Source organism: Delphinapterus leucas, chromosome 8 (assembly GCF_059928025.1).
Source record: "Delphinapterus leucas isolate spDelLeu-1000000601 "Yukka" chromosome 8, BTC_Dleu_Yukka2, whole genome shotgun sequence".
Classification (NCBI taxonomy): Eukaryota; Metazoa; Chordata; class Mammalia; order Artiodactyla; family Monodontidae; genus Delphinapterus; species Delphinapterus leucas.
Window position 1 is genome coordinate 71,493,398 of NC_143136.1, and position 17,380 is coordinate 71,510,777.

The window sequence follows — 17,380 nt, forward strand, 5'->3', positions numbered from 1 at the left end:
AATTTCCATTTCCTCATATTAATTTATATTTACTGTTTTGACAATACGTGGCCAGCAATCTTGACTATGCCATTGTGGGAAAGGCCCCTTTAGAAATACCACTATCAGTTTGGACTGTGTAGTCCCTTTCTGAAATATAATCTCAGCTTCCTCCCAGATGCTCTCAGCCAAGGAGAACGTATAGCTTCCTCATTACCAAAATCAGAGCCATCCTATTCCCAAGACAGCTAAGCGTACCTGCCTTGAAGTACTTCACTGTACTGAAATCCTACCACCATCATTTTGATGGGTGCATTCGATGGTCAGTCCTGACTGACCACACCTGGAACTGTTCTTCTGGAACAGGAGTAGAAACTAAAACTTCAGTGGATAGGGAAAATTCTATGTCTTTTCTATTCCTATTCTGCAATGTTGAAAATTCCTATTTGTATAATAAAACTCAGTGCTACTTTGCTTTAAAAAAAATCTCTTTTGGAATCTCATTTAACCTAATGAATGACTCTTTTATCTACAGATTTCTCAAAGGATAGTTCTGTTTCCTGTTCTCTGCGAGGAGAAAATGAATGTCTTATTACATTCCTAATAACTACAGATAACGAAGGGAAAACCATCATTCACAGCATTAATGAGAAAGGTGGGTGACATGCCTTCCCTTGCCAGTGGTAAGAGATGTTACACGGGAGAGGAGAAAACAACCAGAAAGATGTTCTGGGTAGCTTGCCAGGAAAGACATTTCCAAATTTTGATGGAGTGCCTCTACTTTCCCAATGACTGAAAGATACCTGTTGAAAGGTTTGATATGTTCCAATGTCTCTTATTAAGACCAAAGAACAAGAGAAGTGTTTTTGTACCAATCCCCGAAAGCTGGCTGATGAATTGTAGAAAGGTGGACCAATTAAATGCAATGAAAGCAAAAGGTATGTTTTTAGGAAAGACTGACAGGGAAGAGAAGCATAGCAGTCTAAGAGAACGAGCTTTTTTTTTTTTTTGCGGTTCGCGGGCCTCTCACTGCTGTGGCCTCTCCCGTTGCGGAGCATAGACTCCGGACGCGCAGGCTCAGCGGCCATGGCTCACGGGCCCAGCCGCTCCGCGGCATGGGGGATCTTCCCGGACCAGGACACAAACCCGTGTCCCCCGCATCGTCAGGCGGACTCTCAGCCACCAGGGAAGCCCGAGAATGAGCTTTGACTCAGGCAAACCTTGGCTCAAATCCTGCTCCACCACTTCCTTGACATTCTGGAACATAATTGGCTCTCTGAGTCTCTATTTCCTCATCTGTAAAATGGGAAAAATAACAGTACTTTCTTCTAAGGGTTGATTCAATGATTAAATGAAATAATGCATGTAAAATATGTACCAGTTCATAACCTGCCTAATGGGTCTTTAAATGATAATGCTGAGTCAGGAAAGATGTGAAGAGACAAAGAAGGAAGGAAGTGATCTGTAAAGGAAATCAGAGTCTGTGAGTTGCTTCTGTGAGTTTTTCTCCTTACCAATTCATGGAGTCAGCTTGGGACTCAGGAAACCCTCAAATAAAAATCTCATCTTCAGTGAAGGGGAGAGAGTAACTTGTAGCAGGTAGAAAAGAAATTAGTGGGGAAGGTATTGATACTTCTGTTGAGAAGTTCTTAACTTTTAGTAAGTTTCACCGGGGGAGCTTGTTAAACCGCCAGCCTCCTGAGTCAGCAGGCTGGATGTCTGGCCCAGGACTCTGCATTTTAACAATTCTCCAGGCGACTCTGATACAGGTGGCTTCCAGACCTCCTCTGAGTGACTCTGCCCTAAAAGCCCTGGCTGCCTTCTTAGATGTGCACAGGTGCCTCACCTTTTCTGTCTTCAGTTAATGATGTGTCCCTAAACCTTCCTGGCAGAAATGACAGCTGCATTAAATCAGGCCTCTCCAGATCTTGTCAGCAGCCTCCTCCTCCTTCCCTCAAAAGCTTGAGGCCTAAGTTCTGGCCCAGACAATAGCAGCAAGGGCAGGCTAGAAGACAGATGTGTTTTGTTGTGTGTGCTGGCTTATCCGTGGGCTGACAAAGTATTAAGTCCTGAATTTGAAACCAAGAGTACCAAGCTGCCATCACTTAAGAGTGTGAAAAGCAATGACAAAATTACCAAAAAGTAAGTTCAAGACGTTATGAACTAACGAAGCAAACACGATTAGAAAAGTATCACATTGCAGTGCTGAGGGTCAGGGAGGGAGGGGTCGGCACAATGCAAGAGACAAGTGTATGATGGTGACCTTGCCACTCAGGTGGGCAGAGTGCACCAGGAGACTTGCTCTTGAAGAGCTTCTGTAAATTGACTTCTTTGAAATGCATATGTAAAGGGTATTGTAGAGGTCATTAGTTAAGAAAATCTAAGGGGAATCCTGCTGTACAAGGAGGAAATACTTTACAGTACTAAAACCGGCCTCCTCATTATGTATTTTATAAAGTCAAATTCTTCAACTACACCCCCATCTTCTGTTTGTGACCGTGGCAGTGGCTTTAGCGAGTTCTCCTGAAATCAAAGCCATTCCTTATAATATTGATTCCATTGGAGAAGCAAGTTCCAAACAAAAATGGACTTCCAGAGTAGGTTCTGTTTTTAATACAGGGGATTTTGTATCTAGATGGTTTCATTTTGATTTTTTTTTTCTTGTGAAACATGCTTTTGGTTGATAAATGCTTCCTCATTACTGAACTGTTGGGTTTTTCTTCTTTATTCATCCACACAATATGAGTGGTACATCAACATGCCATCTTTCCGAGAGCCCTCAGATGCCCTGATATCTTTTTATTAAAGCTTTTTATTCTCCCTATGCTTTTGTAGCAGGGAAAAGTGAGGGGAAAATGACCTCCCAGAAGTTTAACAGGAGTCACCTGACGGCTTCAAGGATGCTTCTTTCCTGGTAAATGTTCGAGCTCCTTGATAGGCCCGGAGCTTCCAGGGGCCCTGAGGACAGCCCGTCCCCAGGAATCTGTAGTCCCCTCTCACAGCTTTAAGACCAGAGAATTCCAGGGTAGCCGGTTGGAAGCAAGGAGAGAAAAGAGGCAAAATGACAAAGGAGGATGTGAAGATTAAGGATGCCCAGTATTCTTCAAACAAATAGAAAAAAAAAAAAAACCCAGTGAAGGGTCACCATCAGTGTGTGTGTGAACATAGGGAGAGCTTCACTCATCTTTTTTCCTTTTGGAGGAACTTTCAGCCACATTCCTGAGAGCCACAGTCAGTGAATGATAGTTGGGGAGCCTTCCTAGCAGGGATATGGGTGTGGATGGTACACCCACAGTTTCCAACTTGGAGATTCCAAGCCCTTGAGGTCTTGAGGATAGAAAAACGAGAAGGGTGCATTTGTTGTAATAATAGTAATAATAATAACAGCAGCTCTCATTTATTGAGCCCTTACTAATACCATATATCAGGTGTTATGCTATATGTTTTACATGTATTGATTCATTTAACACCCTCAACAGCCATATAAAGCAGGTATTGCTATTATTTCCATGTTGCAGGTAAGGAAATAGAGAAGTTAATAATTTGCTAGGTCCTGCAGCAATTAAGTACCAGCCCTGATTGGGGATCTCCGGCAGTTTGGCCCAGAGCCCGTGCTCTTAACTACTGTGCTATACTGCCTCTCACTGGCTGTACAAGCATCGTAAATATCTGGATCCCCCAAATAGGTCAGATCAGCACTCTCCCATAGCAATGTTACGCAAACCACGTTGTAATTTTAAATCTTCTAGTAACCACATTAAAAAAACATAAAATAATTTTAATAATGTTTTCTTTAATCCATTGCATCCAAAATATTGTTATTTCAGTGTACAATCAATATAAAATTATTAATGAGATATTTTACTTTTTTCATATCAAGTCTTCAACATCTGTGTGTATTTCACACTTAACACAAAACCTAATTCTGAAAAGTCACATTTCTAGTGACTATTGAGCAATAGCCACACGTGGCAGCGCAACCAGATTGGCAGCATTAGAAACTCAGCACCTTAGAATTAGGCGCAGCGCTGACCCAGGCTCAATAGGCAACCCCGGACGGAGCACAGTGATGGAGAAAACATCTTGCCCCACCTACAAATGTCTTTAGTCTGAGCATCTCAAGAAATACTAAACAGAGTACGGAAAGTGGAAATTTCTGTTGTGTAATACCTGCTCTGGAGCTTGGGCCAAAATCCTTTCTTGAGAAATGTTTAATTCCCAATGACTCTAAGTTCTTAAAATAATTATCTCCACCAGGCCATGCCTGTTTCTCCATTATTTATTCCCTACTGGAGAGCTCTCCTAATTCATGTTCTGACTGCAGGGTCTCAGCAAGCTTCGTCTTGCTTCGAGCAGGAACATCCTATGCCCCACCCCAGACATTTCAGTCAAAGATGTAGCCAGTATACATTCTCATTGACACAGGCCTGCCGCTTTCTTTGCAGGAGTGTTGCTAACTTATTAGAAGCAGCCATGGTTCATTTGCTATGCTAGAAACAGTCTTTAGATCTTCATACTCTTGTACCTATTTTATTAGCTCCTTTACTTATTTCTGCATAATCTCCTTAAATGGTTTTTTGGCCAAAGAACAAAAGTGTGTGAGGCCAGGCATCATGCTGTTAGGGGGCCATTAATTCCGCTCAAATTCAGATCAGCTATAGATCTTACCTTGAAAACGGCATGACTAGTCCTGTGTGTAAAACCCTCCTTTTTAAATATCTAAAAGCAATAAGAGTTAGGATAAACTAAGCATGATTCATTTCCTCCCAAGATACCATGGATTTGCCTCACTTCTTGCAGAGGGAAACTGATATTTAATGATAATTTCTGTGTGGGATTCTTTTCTCCCATGAAAGCAAAGGGGGAGCTTAATTATAATGTTTCATTAAGAAATGTATCATCTCCCAGGCATATTGCAAGTATTATTAGTCATTCTGCTGTCAATGAGAGAAGGTACTGAGTAATTGCAAAATTATATTACTATCATCAATAGAGTCAAAATAACATTTCATAGAATGTTCAAGTAGAGAGGATTATACAGAACACCTAATGCCTCAAACTTCCCTGAAGATAAGAATCACTTGGGATACTTTTAATAATAAAAAATTTATGGCTCCATCTAGACCCACCGAATCAGAATCTCAGGGGTTCAGTCTAGCAATTTCAGGGGTGGGTTTAATAAGCATGAGCACCTGGGCGTAAACTAATCAGGAAGTTAAGGAAACACTAAACTCCCACATCTTTATTTTACAGATGAGGGCACTGGGGCTCAGGGAGATGGAGGGACTTGATGGTTTCAGGCAGCTACTGTCCATCAGATGGGAATGGAACCCATCTCTCCTGAACCCAGTCCAGGAATTTTCCAGGACACCAGGGCACTGCATTAGAATAAAACTGAAAGCCATGATTGTCTTCTGTCTATATATTAAAAAAGGAAGCGCAAGTAGTATATTTCCCAGGGGTAGGTTGTGTTTAATATTGAGTATAATCTCCTATACGGTTCAAGAAAATTCATGAAAAAGTAAGTGCGTGTGTGTGTTTGTGTGAACACGTTCCATTTCTGCTTTATCATATACCCAGAAGAGACCATCTTTAGTAAACTATAGTCTTTTTATTGACCCTTTAAATATTCCATGTGTGTTAATTGTCACTGTTTTGAATTCGAATTCTTTTTGAGTCAGCCATTCAAGTATCTATCCATTTGCTTTGAATAACCAAACTCTTACTTTATCTTTTGTTCTACTTTGATTGAATAGGGCTACCCTTCAACAAGTAACTCTTTTTTTTTTTTTTAATTCAGAAAAACAAAAGGTGTTACAAAAGGAGAAAAAGTATGGTTGGAAAATTTCATGAGAAGTGTTTTCGCTACATCAGAACATTAATTGTACCACTTTCTTAATATAATTTTCTTTGCTTCCACAGACTGTCCAAAACCTCCGAATATTCCCATGATCATGTTGGGGGTTTCGCTGGCTATTCTTCTCATTGGAGTCGTCCTACTGTGCATTTGGAAGCTGCTGGTATCATTTCATGATCGGAAAGAAGTTGCCAAATTTGAAACAGAAAGGTCAAAGGCCAAGTGGCAAACGGTATGTGCACACTTAGGGGCTATTCCTTTTCCTGTGTAAAAGATGGGATGTCGGCTTTCTTCTGAGCTGGGAGAGTTAGAATGTCATGCTCTTTCTCTACTCCTCTCACCACGTCCCCAACAGCTGATTTCTGTTCTGCTTTGGGGAAAAGGGACCTCTGTCCATTATCTGGGACCCAGATAGCCCTCACAGCATACATTTGCCTCTCAGTGCAATGGGGATTTCCCCTACTCTGAAGCGTCTCGTGAAACTCCTTATACTGTATAGCTACTTAGAAACATCAAGAAAATGCATTTTATTCTTTACCACCAGGAGGATCCCACAGGTCCCATTTGATAAAGTATAGGTGCTCTATCTAAATATTTCCATAAATCGGTTGTTAGAGCTAATGTAATAATGTTCATGAGTAGTATGACAGTTCATGCCAATTTCCGTGGAAATACTTATTACTCATAATAAGTTACAAAGTCAAGAAGACTTTTTAAATACCGTCCAGTTAGTTTTTCTGAAAAACATAAATTTTAAACAGCTACCTGAAAAAAAAAACCCCAAAGTATCAACTTTTAAATACATGTACTCAATAAATGTAATTTATGTGTCTCCTCTTCACAGTAGGCAAACACAAAACAGGACTCCAATTTTCTGTGTTTCTTTTCCACAGGAGAGATAATTCCATTTCTAGAGGCCCACAGAAACAATTTCATGGTTTTAATTTCATCTCTCTCTCTCTAATGGTGTGTCCAGCTATCTGATAGCAATTATCTTACATTGCTGATTCTAAAAACAGCAATATCACTGGAGGCAATACAGGCAAATACAATGCTCCTTTGGGTTCATCTCCCCAAGTAAATTGATGTTAACACTTTTTGCTCTAGGTCTATGATATCTTCAATACCTAAAGCAAATGGAATTTTCTGTTTTGATAAATTTATCTTGATAAGGAATGTTTATATCTTGTGCAGTTATTTTGAAACAACTATAATATATGGTGCAGGACAATGGACAATGAAAATTTTTATCTACTTTATCTTCCCATTAAAAATGCCTTTAGACAGAACAACCAAATGCAATGTATGGATCTTGTTTTGATCCCGATTTGAACACTCTAATATATATTTTTGGACAACTGGAAAAAAGTTAATATAGACTGGTTATTAGACTGATAGCTAGGAATTATGGTTAATTCAATTAGGTATGATAATGGCACGAGGCTTTGCTAGAAAATAATTAAGGCTTATAATGAAAAAGGAGTGAAGGCTGGGCTTGCTTTTAAATAATTCAGCCAAAAGAGAGAGAGAGAGGGATAGTTAAGCAAGTGTGGCAAAATCTTCATAACTATTGAATCTGGGTCTACAGAGGTTCTTGATACAGCTTTCCTCTTCTTTTGTGTGTGTGTGGATTTTTCCTAATTAAACAAAACCCTTAGGAATGTCAAGTGAGGATTTTCAGTGAGGATATAACGTATCCATCTCTAACGAGGTAAAAATGTAACCTGACAGGTTAGTTTGGTGACTTAGAACCTAGTACTATGAGGCCAGAGTGTTGGAGCAATTAACTTCACCTGACCCCTTGGCCACAGATGCTGTTATTAACTCTCATCCAGTGCCTGGCAGAGGTCAGAAGGCAACCAGGCAAAACAATCCGATTAGTGTGTACTCGTCAGTCCCAAACTCCCAATCTATTCCTCCCCTACCCCACCCTTTCCCCTGGTAACCATAAGGTACACACTACTATAGATAAAACAGATCACCAACAAGGACCTACTGTATAGCACGGGGAACTCGGCTCAATATTCTGTAATAACCTAAATGGAAAAAGAATTTGAAAAAGAAGCAAGCAAACAGACAAAAAAGAATGTGATTAAGTTGGCACAAAACACAATAGCAGCAGTTAGTCCAACAACCCCCAGCCCAGTGAAGTAGTCTTGACACTTTCGAATGTAAGAAAACTGAGGCTCAGAGAGGTTAAGAGACTTCCCAAACTGTTGGTCCATAGTGGAGCTAAAATCCTAATTGCAGCCTCTTCTTCCAAGCACAGCCTTGACCCTCCTAGAAGGAAGAGGCAGGTGTTCGCAAACAAGCGCTTGGGCAATTATGTGATGTGTATCTACTAACCAGCATATTTTCATGTTCTCCTACAAAGGCATGAATACTGACAAATGATTAATATCTTTAAAATAACATTTTAATTAACAGTTAATTTCCCCTAAAACATGAATTGTTTTCCCTCAGGATGTAGAACATGACTGAAATTCAAATGCTGAATTTTTGCTGTCTCTTCACCTAAAATGGAACAAAAATATGCATTAAACAGATAAAAGCATAAAAGAAAAATATTATTCCCTGTTAAATTGAGTTTCTTTGAATAACAAGTGTTTGATGTTCTGGACTAGATAATGACTGGGTCATAATTATTCACTTGGATGCAAAAGAGGTTTAATTCAAAGAACTCAATTCAAATTTCACTAATATGTCCTATTGGAAAAAAAAAGAATATTGCTCAGTGCATCCATTTTGGGGTCCTCGATTTGATTTTGTTTTTATCTAAAACCTGTTTCTTCTTGAAGAACTGAATTTGGTCTTCAAACCCCTGGGGATCTCCGGGGACAGTAGTGGGACCTCTGACCCCTAGGCCCCCATTAGACTCTAAAGGTGACAGAGCTCAGGATGAGAAAGAGCTTTGTCTTTGCCTCCTGAAACATTTCCTTCATCGTAGCTATGAAGAAAGGTTACCTTTTATTATGCTTTTAGAAATAACACCCCCCATCCATATTCTTTATGAAAACACAAAGGGAAGATATTTAAATCCATTTTTGATTAGACATTTTTTCTAGGATGACAAGTCATTAACTAGAGGCAAAAAATGTTCAGTCTGACATTCGTTGCAGTCATGGATTGATTTTGTACTGTAGCAAATCAGGTCTGCATTTGGCAGTTAGGCAATCATTAAGGGAGCTGTGGGTTGTGACAGAGAGCTTTCTTAATACCACTTTTTCAAGCTCTAAAAATGTGCCATTGCCTTTGTAAAACCCACAACCTAAATTAGCAACCCCCAGACTCCTGGGGGAATCAGCCTGGTCACCCCAGATGGTTGGGGGAAACCTGACCTTGTCTAAACAGTGCAGGAGTGCAGACCCACCTGAAATGGAGCCAGACCTGAACCTGTGTTTCAGCTGGAAATCCTAGGTAGGGAGGTTGCCACCTACGTGGCACTAGAGGAGGGTGTGTGGGACATTGCCACACTTTCACCTGCCAACAAAATCCTGTTTGAGCTCATTCTCCTAAGTTCTGATCATCAGCTGAGGATCATCAGTCCTACTGTGGTGGGATCTACTTCATCCCTCAACCCTATTAGCATGCCCAGGCCCTATAACTAGCTTCTTAAGAGATGCTCCCCCCACCACAAATATTGTAGACCTTGATAAACAAAGTTGCTTCAAAACACAGAATGAAAACTGCATAATCAAAATTAAACATTCAACTAAATGTCCGCAAAATAGCATTGTGTATTCAGTCAATTGCAACTCAAGGCACCTCCTTTGTCGTGCATATAAATTATTTTTAGTGTGGGATGTTTGACATGATCTGGGATGGGGCCCACAACAGAACTCCTAGTCCTACAAAGATCTTCCCTGACCCGGCTCACAGACTATTTACTCTTAACCGAGTGTCCTTTCTGTTTCCTAAGTCCCTCTATTCCTCCAGGACAGTACCCCACCCAACATTCCCAGCCTACACATTTTACTTTTTCCATCTTTCCTCTTCAGTTGAGTCCTTTATTCTTCTGTAGCCAACTTAAACTTAATAGCTTGCAATCTCTTAAAATTAATAGAATCCTACTCATGATTTTTGTTTGTAAACAAGACTCCACTTGCATCTAAGACCACATAAGTCTGCCCTACACCCTCCAAATCTCAAGTTCTTATTGTAGTAGGACTAAATAAGGACTGTAGGGTCCTTATGATTATCCAGGCTGACCTCAGGAGTAGAAGCAATATGGTGACTTGGCCTTCACTCATCATCCACCACCAGGTAACCTCTTCTCTTTTTGCCTTCATTACTGAGATAGCATCTCTCTCCAAAGGCACATGGACAAAGGTAACGTGTTACTCAGTTAGAGGTCAGGCCACTGGCTCTGGGCAATGTAGAAACAGGTGCAGGTGTGGTTCCTCCTCACAATGAAGACACTGCAGCGAATCCAAGGGCAACAAGTGGGAGAGGCCAGGGAATGGTTTTCAGTTTTATTCAGTTCCTCTGAGAGGCAAGAGAAATGTACTGAGGAGACAAGTACAATTGTGTTTTTTTCAAACCTATGCCTAGAAATTGCTACCATCTCTGCAGTTCATGGGATAAGGAGACCAATGTATAACATTTAGTAATTTGGAAGGTTAGAGGTGGTACCCAAACTCCATAATACTCAGAAATGGGCTTGGAAATGTTGAGTCCCAAAGCCCTGGGGGGAAATATCTTTAGTACCCTCTCTAGGACCTAAAAGAAAAGGAAATTCCAAATGTGAAGAGGAGTTATAAGTAAGTACTAATAAGGAGAGGCAGCATTTATTAAACACTTACTATGTGCCAGGCACCTGCTGAAGTACGTTACCTCGTCAACCTTGGGAAATGGGAGGGAAGAAACTGCTCCTTAGCCAGACATTTTTCCTGCCTGGAACAATGAAACCAAAGGAGAGAAGTGGGAGGATCAGGCTGGGCATTTCTCCAAACACCTAGAGAGCTTTGGTCCTTCTGGTCCTGGTGACGGCACCTGGAAACACATCTACAGCCAAATAGCACAACTGAATTATCCAGGCTTTGATACACAACCTTTCTATTGCCCCAAGGGCAAAGCTGTCTTGCCCAACCTGCCTTGGGACCTGTACTCCTTCATGAGCCCAGCATCCCACATGTCAGTCTCTTGTGACTCCCTCCTTCCCACACTGTTATTCTCTAGTAAGGAAAAGCCACTGAATTCTTTTACTATCCACATCAGGTGTTTGCTGTCCTGGGGATCTTTCTCTGCTTCTCTCAAGCAGCTAGCTGTCACTCTTCCTGAATTTTGATCTCATTTTAGCAAGATTATTTGTGCCCTTGTTTGATGCCTCTCACCAGCAACACATTTCTTAAAGGCGGATACAATGTTGTTCATCTTTGTGTGCTTCTACCAGTTCACTTTTCCCATTTTTATTTTTTACATTTCATTTTTGGATCCCCTATTGGTTCATTCTATTCATTCAATAAATTCCGAGTGCCTACTGTGAGCTAGCTGAACTGTTTTCAGCTCTGATAAAATGGCAGTGACCAAAACAGCCAAAGTCTTGTTTTCTATCCACGATTTACTGCATTTCCAAAAAGGGTAAGATTTCTAGGTTGCACGCATGGAACTGGTTCTTCATAATAAAAAAAATAAAGATGTATACATTTTTAAATGCTAAAATTATGACATATCAAATTAATCAAAACTATTCAAATGCCTTTCAAGATTGAGCCTGACTCTCAACTTCCAATCTGTAATACACAATGAAATTATTTAGCTATATTAAAACCATGTAATAACATAATATACATACTTTCATTTGGACCTTTTTTTTTTTTAGGGAACCAATCCACTGTACAGAGGCTCCACCAGTACCTTTAAAAATGTAACCTATAAACACAGGGAAAAACAAAAGGTAGACCTTTCCACGGATGGATAGAACTACTTTACGCACGGAAAAAGTCTGTTTCACTGATATGAAATGTTAATGCACTATTTAATTTTTCTTTCTTTGTTGTTTCAAAATGAGGTTGGTTTAAGATAATAATAGGTCATTTGGAGATCAGTCATTCTCTGTGTGAAGGTTAGAAACTATGTTGGCAGGTTCAAAATAATCAAGAAGAGAAATATCCTTAAAAAAGGGGTGACTTTGGGGATCATTTCAGGAATACTAACTCTGTTGCATTAATGCCTCAAAAAATCATCAAAATAATTCATGGGGGCCTGATTTGCATTTAAAAAATGTTTGAAATTAGAATCTCATTTCTTGCAGGAATACCTGACGTCTTTGTCTCAGCAAAGTCAAAGTCCATATGCTCACATTATATACTCACACTTGCCAATGAATTCTAAACTTTTAGTAAATCTGCCCTTTCCTAAAGGAGGATTTTTTTTTAATTTATGAAAAAATGAGATGCTGACTTTTATTTCCGCCGTAGGATGCAATTCTTCCAAAAATGTCCCACGTGTAAGAATGAAAATGAAGTGTTAATAATTTCTGCGGATTTGAATGTACCCAAAAGTCAAGTATTTTGTTTTACAGATGAAGAAGAAGTAATTTATAAATTAGGAAGTCACCAGTAAAAACAAAAGTAACAAGCCTATCATTAGATTATGTTTAATTACCTGAAAATAAACTTATATACTCAGTTTCCCTATTGACCCTGAGTTTTCAAACTATTACTCCTTATGTATTTCTCAACCCATTTTACTCAGTTTCACAGTCACGTAAACCCTGTAAATGTCATGTGAAAGTTTTAATTTCTTGTTAAAAAATTTACTTTAAATGGTTAGATAGCTTATTCAAAAAGAGCTCCAATAATATACAAAAGGACCATGGGTTAAACAGAATAAAATTGTTAGTGGTTTTAAATCAAACACATCAAGAGTACACAAGTCTCTCATGAGTAATAGGCTTATTTAAATCTATATTCTTTTCTCATTTGCATAACACAGCTTGCACATTTCAGTTGCATATGGTGAATATGTTACTTTAAAAAGTAAGATTTTACTTGCAAAATACATGTGGGGTAATTAGGGATCCATAGGTTAATTGAAGAGATGAACTCTGTAGAATATTATTTTTTATAGTTAATACTGTTTTGCAAAACACTTTCATCTCATTTGATCCTCACAAGGAAACTAAGCCTCAGAGAGTGGGTAGAACTGGCCCAGAACTGAGGTCTTCTAGCTCCAAGCCATTGCTTCTTCCCACAGGGTGAGACTGACTCTTGTCAGTGAAATGATAGAAAGATTTTGTTAAGTAAGTGATAACTACCATTTGTTTGATAATGTAGTGACTAAGCAAATAGCACTTAAACTACTGGAATGTAGGTGAGGTTTTGTGCTTTTGTGCAATGTTTATTACCTTTGAGTAAATTGTAATGTGAAGCCTTTTACTAGGTGAGTACTTCATTAGGTAATGGAGGCTTCATATTTATCCACTGAACTGGCACAGATGAATCTACAGTAAGTCTCTTCAATTCTATCAGTTAGCTTGGTACACATTTGATCGCTTGGAGACTTTTTTTTTCAGGCTTCTAAATAACTCAGGTAAATTAGACACTTGGGTAGTATACAGTTATACTAAAAGAATTACTAATCACTTGGGAAACCTGAAGAGCTGATGTACCCATACGTTCCTGACTGAAGCTCAGGGTCAGTGGGAAATCTAGAGCAAGAAGGAAGTTGCAATACCAATGACACAATAGTGGTATTCATCTCTACATGTGATATTTTTGTATTATTACTGGAATGGGATTTTAGAATATATAAATTTCCTTTGTGTATATATTGGGGAAGGTAGAAAAGAATCTGCTATTTCTCTGAATACTGTTTTGACCCAAGGCTGGACCTTGAAAAGGCCAAAACATTAACAGTAGTACTTCTGTTCACTGAAGAGTTATGTTACGTGATGATAAAATGGGTTTTTTGTAAGTTGTTTTATTGTATTTTGTGTTGACATAAATAAACATGGTAATTTAAACAATGAACCTTAGATGAATGGTAATTCCTTTTATTTACGTGGCACAAAACCCTCTCTTGGATTTCTGGATCCCTGGGTGACCTGTTCTGACCGCCTTGCTGGTCTCAGTCTGGGGCCAAGGAGAAGAGCAGAAAGAGGCAGCCACCAAAGGCAGGAGACAGCAGGGCATGGGCTGTAATTTGCTGCATGTTTACAATACTGAAATCACTAGGTTTTTAAACAGGCCTGGACATTACCTCACATTTTGTAAAATCAAGTTCTTTAGGGTAAGTGTTTTGGGCTGAACTGTGATTCTCACCCCAAAATTCACATTCTGAAGTATTAACCTTTAGTACCTCAGAATATGACTGCATTTGGAGGTAAGAAATTTAAAGAGGTAATTAAGTTACAATGAGGTAACCCTAATCCAGTATGATTGGTGTCCTTATAAGAAGAGATTAGGTCACAGACATGCAGGAAGGGAAGATCACATAAAGACACAGGGAGAAGACGGCTATCTACAGCCCAAGGAGAGAGACCTCAGAAGAACCTGCCAACAACTTGATCTTGGACTTCTGGCCTCCAGAATTCTGAGAAAATTAATTTCTTATTTTTAGGCTCCCCAGTCTGTGGTATTTTGTTATGGCAGCCCCCGCAAACTAATACAGTCAGGTAGTGCTGTCTTCCTGGGCATCCATTTGTATTGGGTTGGCCAAAAAGTTCCTTTGGGTTTTTCTGTAAGATGCTATGCGAAAAACTTGGAAGAAATTTTTGGCCAACCCAATAGATTCCATGATGCCATGCTCATTTTCCAAATCAGAAAAATTAAGCAGAGAGAGACCAAATGCTCACAAAAGGAGTCAGCTTAGAAAAAATCCTTTCCCTCAGAAAGACCCTCTCTTTACAAAAAGGCAGGGGAAGTCAAGTGAAGAGTGCTAATATTCAGAAACAAGCTGTTTCTTGTAGACGAAAGGCCAGATGTCTGGAAATCCAGAAACTGCTTCCACTTTGAATAGCTCTGAGAAAGTCACTTTTCTCCTTAGTTTTTCCATCTGTTAGGTGGTGGCAGTTCCTGTCTTTTCTAGCACCTATAACAATCCCCAACACATAGCAGGGGCTCAATAAATTCATTCAATCTGTATTGTTGAGTACCTAATATATGCCAGACACATTTCTTATGAATATGGATTCAGCAAGTCGGGGAGAAGAAAATAAACAAATAACTATACACTATCAGGGTACTGGATCCAGTTTACACACATCCCAGATCCCCTTGTCTCCACCTGTTCCCTGGGTCTAAGCTAGGAGTTGCTCCAACACCTACTCACACAGTTCCCTTCAGGGTAGAGCCTCAACTTCCACCTAACTCCCCAGGGGTCGGGGGCCACAACAAGTCCTGTGCCCAAGTCCAGAGTGGCAGCTAAACCTGGGTAATTAAGAAAACAGAAATGTTAAAAGAAGAATGCAAGAATAAGTCGATCTGAGTTGAGCCATTAAGAGGAAGGGAAAGAAACAAAATGTTTACCCAGCTAGATTTGGGGAAGAGGCAGGAAGTTTTGGGGGAAAGGGAAGAGAAAGTTTTTGGGACAGCTACACTGGGCGATATTGAGAATGAGATACATGGGGGTGGGAGTGGTTGGCTGTTCATTTTAAATGTATTCATCCTTTGGGGCCTGCTGTTCCCCTGACAAAGGCATCCTGCAGGGCTCCAAGGCAAGAGTGAGATGGCCCAGCACCATGGGGATTTCAGCTGAGCCCACGTGGTGCATTTAATCTGGTTCAGGTTTAACCCTCCTCAACATCAGAAACAGTCGTGCCCTGAAATTCTCTTGTGAAACCCCCCAAATGGAAGACCCCGAATCCTCCCAAAGCAAGCAAGAGTCCTCTGAATCACTCTCTTCGCCTCTCCACACCCATTTCTTCCAGCACTTCTTGAAGCGACATGATACAAGCGAAGCGATCCCACCAATAATATTCTTTAACTGCAGGAGAAAGTTGATCTCTCAAGAGGGTAAATTTATTTAAATGTTGTTCATAATGATTTTATATCAGCCTCATTTTATGGAAATCTAAATGGGAAAAAATCTCATTATTCATTCCCCTTATTCAGAGGGAATGAAAAACAGGGATTAAATGAAATGTGATAAATAGAAATTCTCCCTTTTATTAAATTTCATTATACAGCAGCAGACTCAAGCCAACACAGCTAAAAAGCAAGGGAACTTAAGTGTTCGGGGCCTTTTAATAGCTGGACTAGGACGCTCTAGTACTAAATGAGTAGAGTTTTACATGAGGCCAGGATGGTGGACAGTGGTCAAATAGTCACTACTTGGGCCAACGTATGAATTCTTCTGAGCTGTGGACTGTAGGCTGTTAAATGTGGGCTGTAGGCTGTTAAATGTGGGCTGTAGGCTGTTAAATGTGGGCTGTAGGCTGTTAAATGTTGGCTGTAGGCTGTTAAATGTGGGCTGTGGGCTGTAGGCTGTTAAATGTGGACTGTAGGCTGTTAAATGTGGGCTGTAGGCTGTTAAATGTTGGCTGTAGGCTGTTAAATGTGGGCTGTGGGCTGTAGGCTGTTAAATGTGGACTGTAGGCTGTTAAATGTGGGCTGTAGGCTGCTAAATGCCGCCTCCCTTGTGCTTTAGAAGCATCCAAATGTGAATCACCCTAGGCTGAGCAAAGGGTCAAATATGTGATCTTCTGTTCTCTCCCACTTGGCTGCACAACCAGCAAAGAGGGAGCAGCACGGGCAACTTAGGAATTCTTCCTCTCTTAAGCTTGTCCCGGAGCTAGACCCTGGGAGAGACTGGGCCCTGGAAGGCACAGATTAGACTCACACATGCTCTTTGGTGTTGTGAACAACTTCAAGGCTTTACAAATCCCACAGAAGTTCTAGGTCAGTTTGAAATTTCAATCTGATCTTTGAGATTTCTAGGTACACGTTTAATGAGGAGAATTACTGCTCAAACAGTATATGCTTTTCTAGCCTGAAATGTGTTTACATTCGTGGTCCTTGTATAGTAGCCAACCCAGTTCCAGGTCAACATTGAAAGACAGTGCATTATGAAATGCCACTGTTTGTCAATAACTGACTGGGGAAAAAGTCGCTGTGTTTATTTTTTTCATCCAGCTGGCTTTGCTAGACCTAATATCAGTGTGTGTTTGTGTGCATATATACATACATATATATTTCTTCCTTACTTTAATAGATGTATCTTATTAGATACATCTATTATTTTAATGGAGGTATTTATTGTTTCTTATTTTAATAGGTGTAACTTACTAGTATTAAATAACTTGCATTGTTAATAAAAATAGGTAACATCTACTGTTCCAAGAGCTTTTTATATGCTCATTTATACAGAGCTCACAACCATCCTTTGGAATGGAATTATTAGTATCTCCTGTTTTGCAGATATTAAGTAACTTGCCCAGGTCACGAACTTAGCAAGCTTTGAAGCCAGGATTTGAACTCTGGATTTGGAATCCATGTTCTTAACCGCCATGCTCTAGTGTCTTATAAATTGCAGTTAAGGACATAATAATGATAAAAGCCACCATTCATTGATTATCTACTATAACCAGCATTATGTAAAGTA

The 17,380-nt window shown here is 39.9% G+C and overlaps 1 protein-coding gene across 1 annotated transcript in view; it reads left to right on the forward strand.

The window, feature by feature from the left end:
• The window catches only part of ITGB6 (integrin subunit beta 6), a 71,268-nt gene extending 56,105 nt beyond the window's left edge, over positions 1-15,163 (forward strand). Inside the window, exons 14-16 of the mRNA XM_022570169.2 lie at positions 515-634; positions 5,902-6,068; positions 11,658-15,163. Of these exons, the coding sequence (XP_022425877.1) occupies positions 515-634; positions 5,902-6,068; positions 11,658-11,756 (386 nt within the window). The 3' untranslated portion in view covers positions 11,757-15,163. The remainder of the gene's footprint in view (positions 1-514; positions 635-5,901; positions 6,069-11,657) is intronic.
• The last annotated feature ends 2,217 nt before the right edge of the window (positions 15,164-17,380 follow it).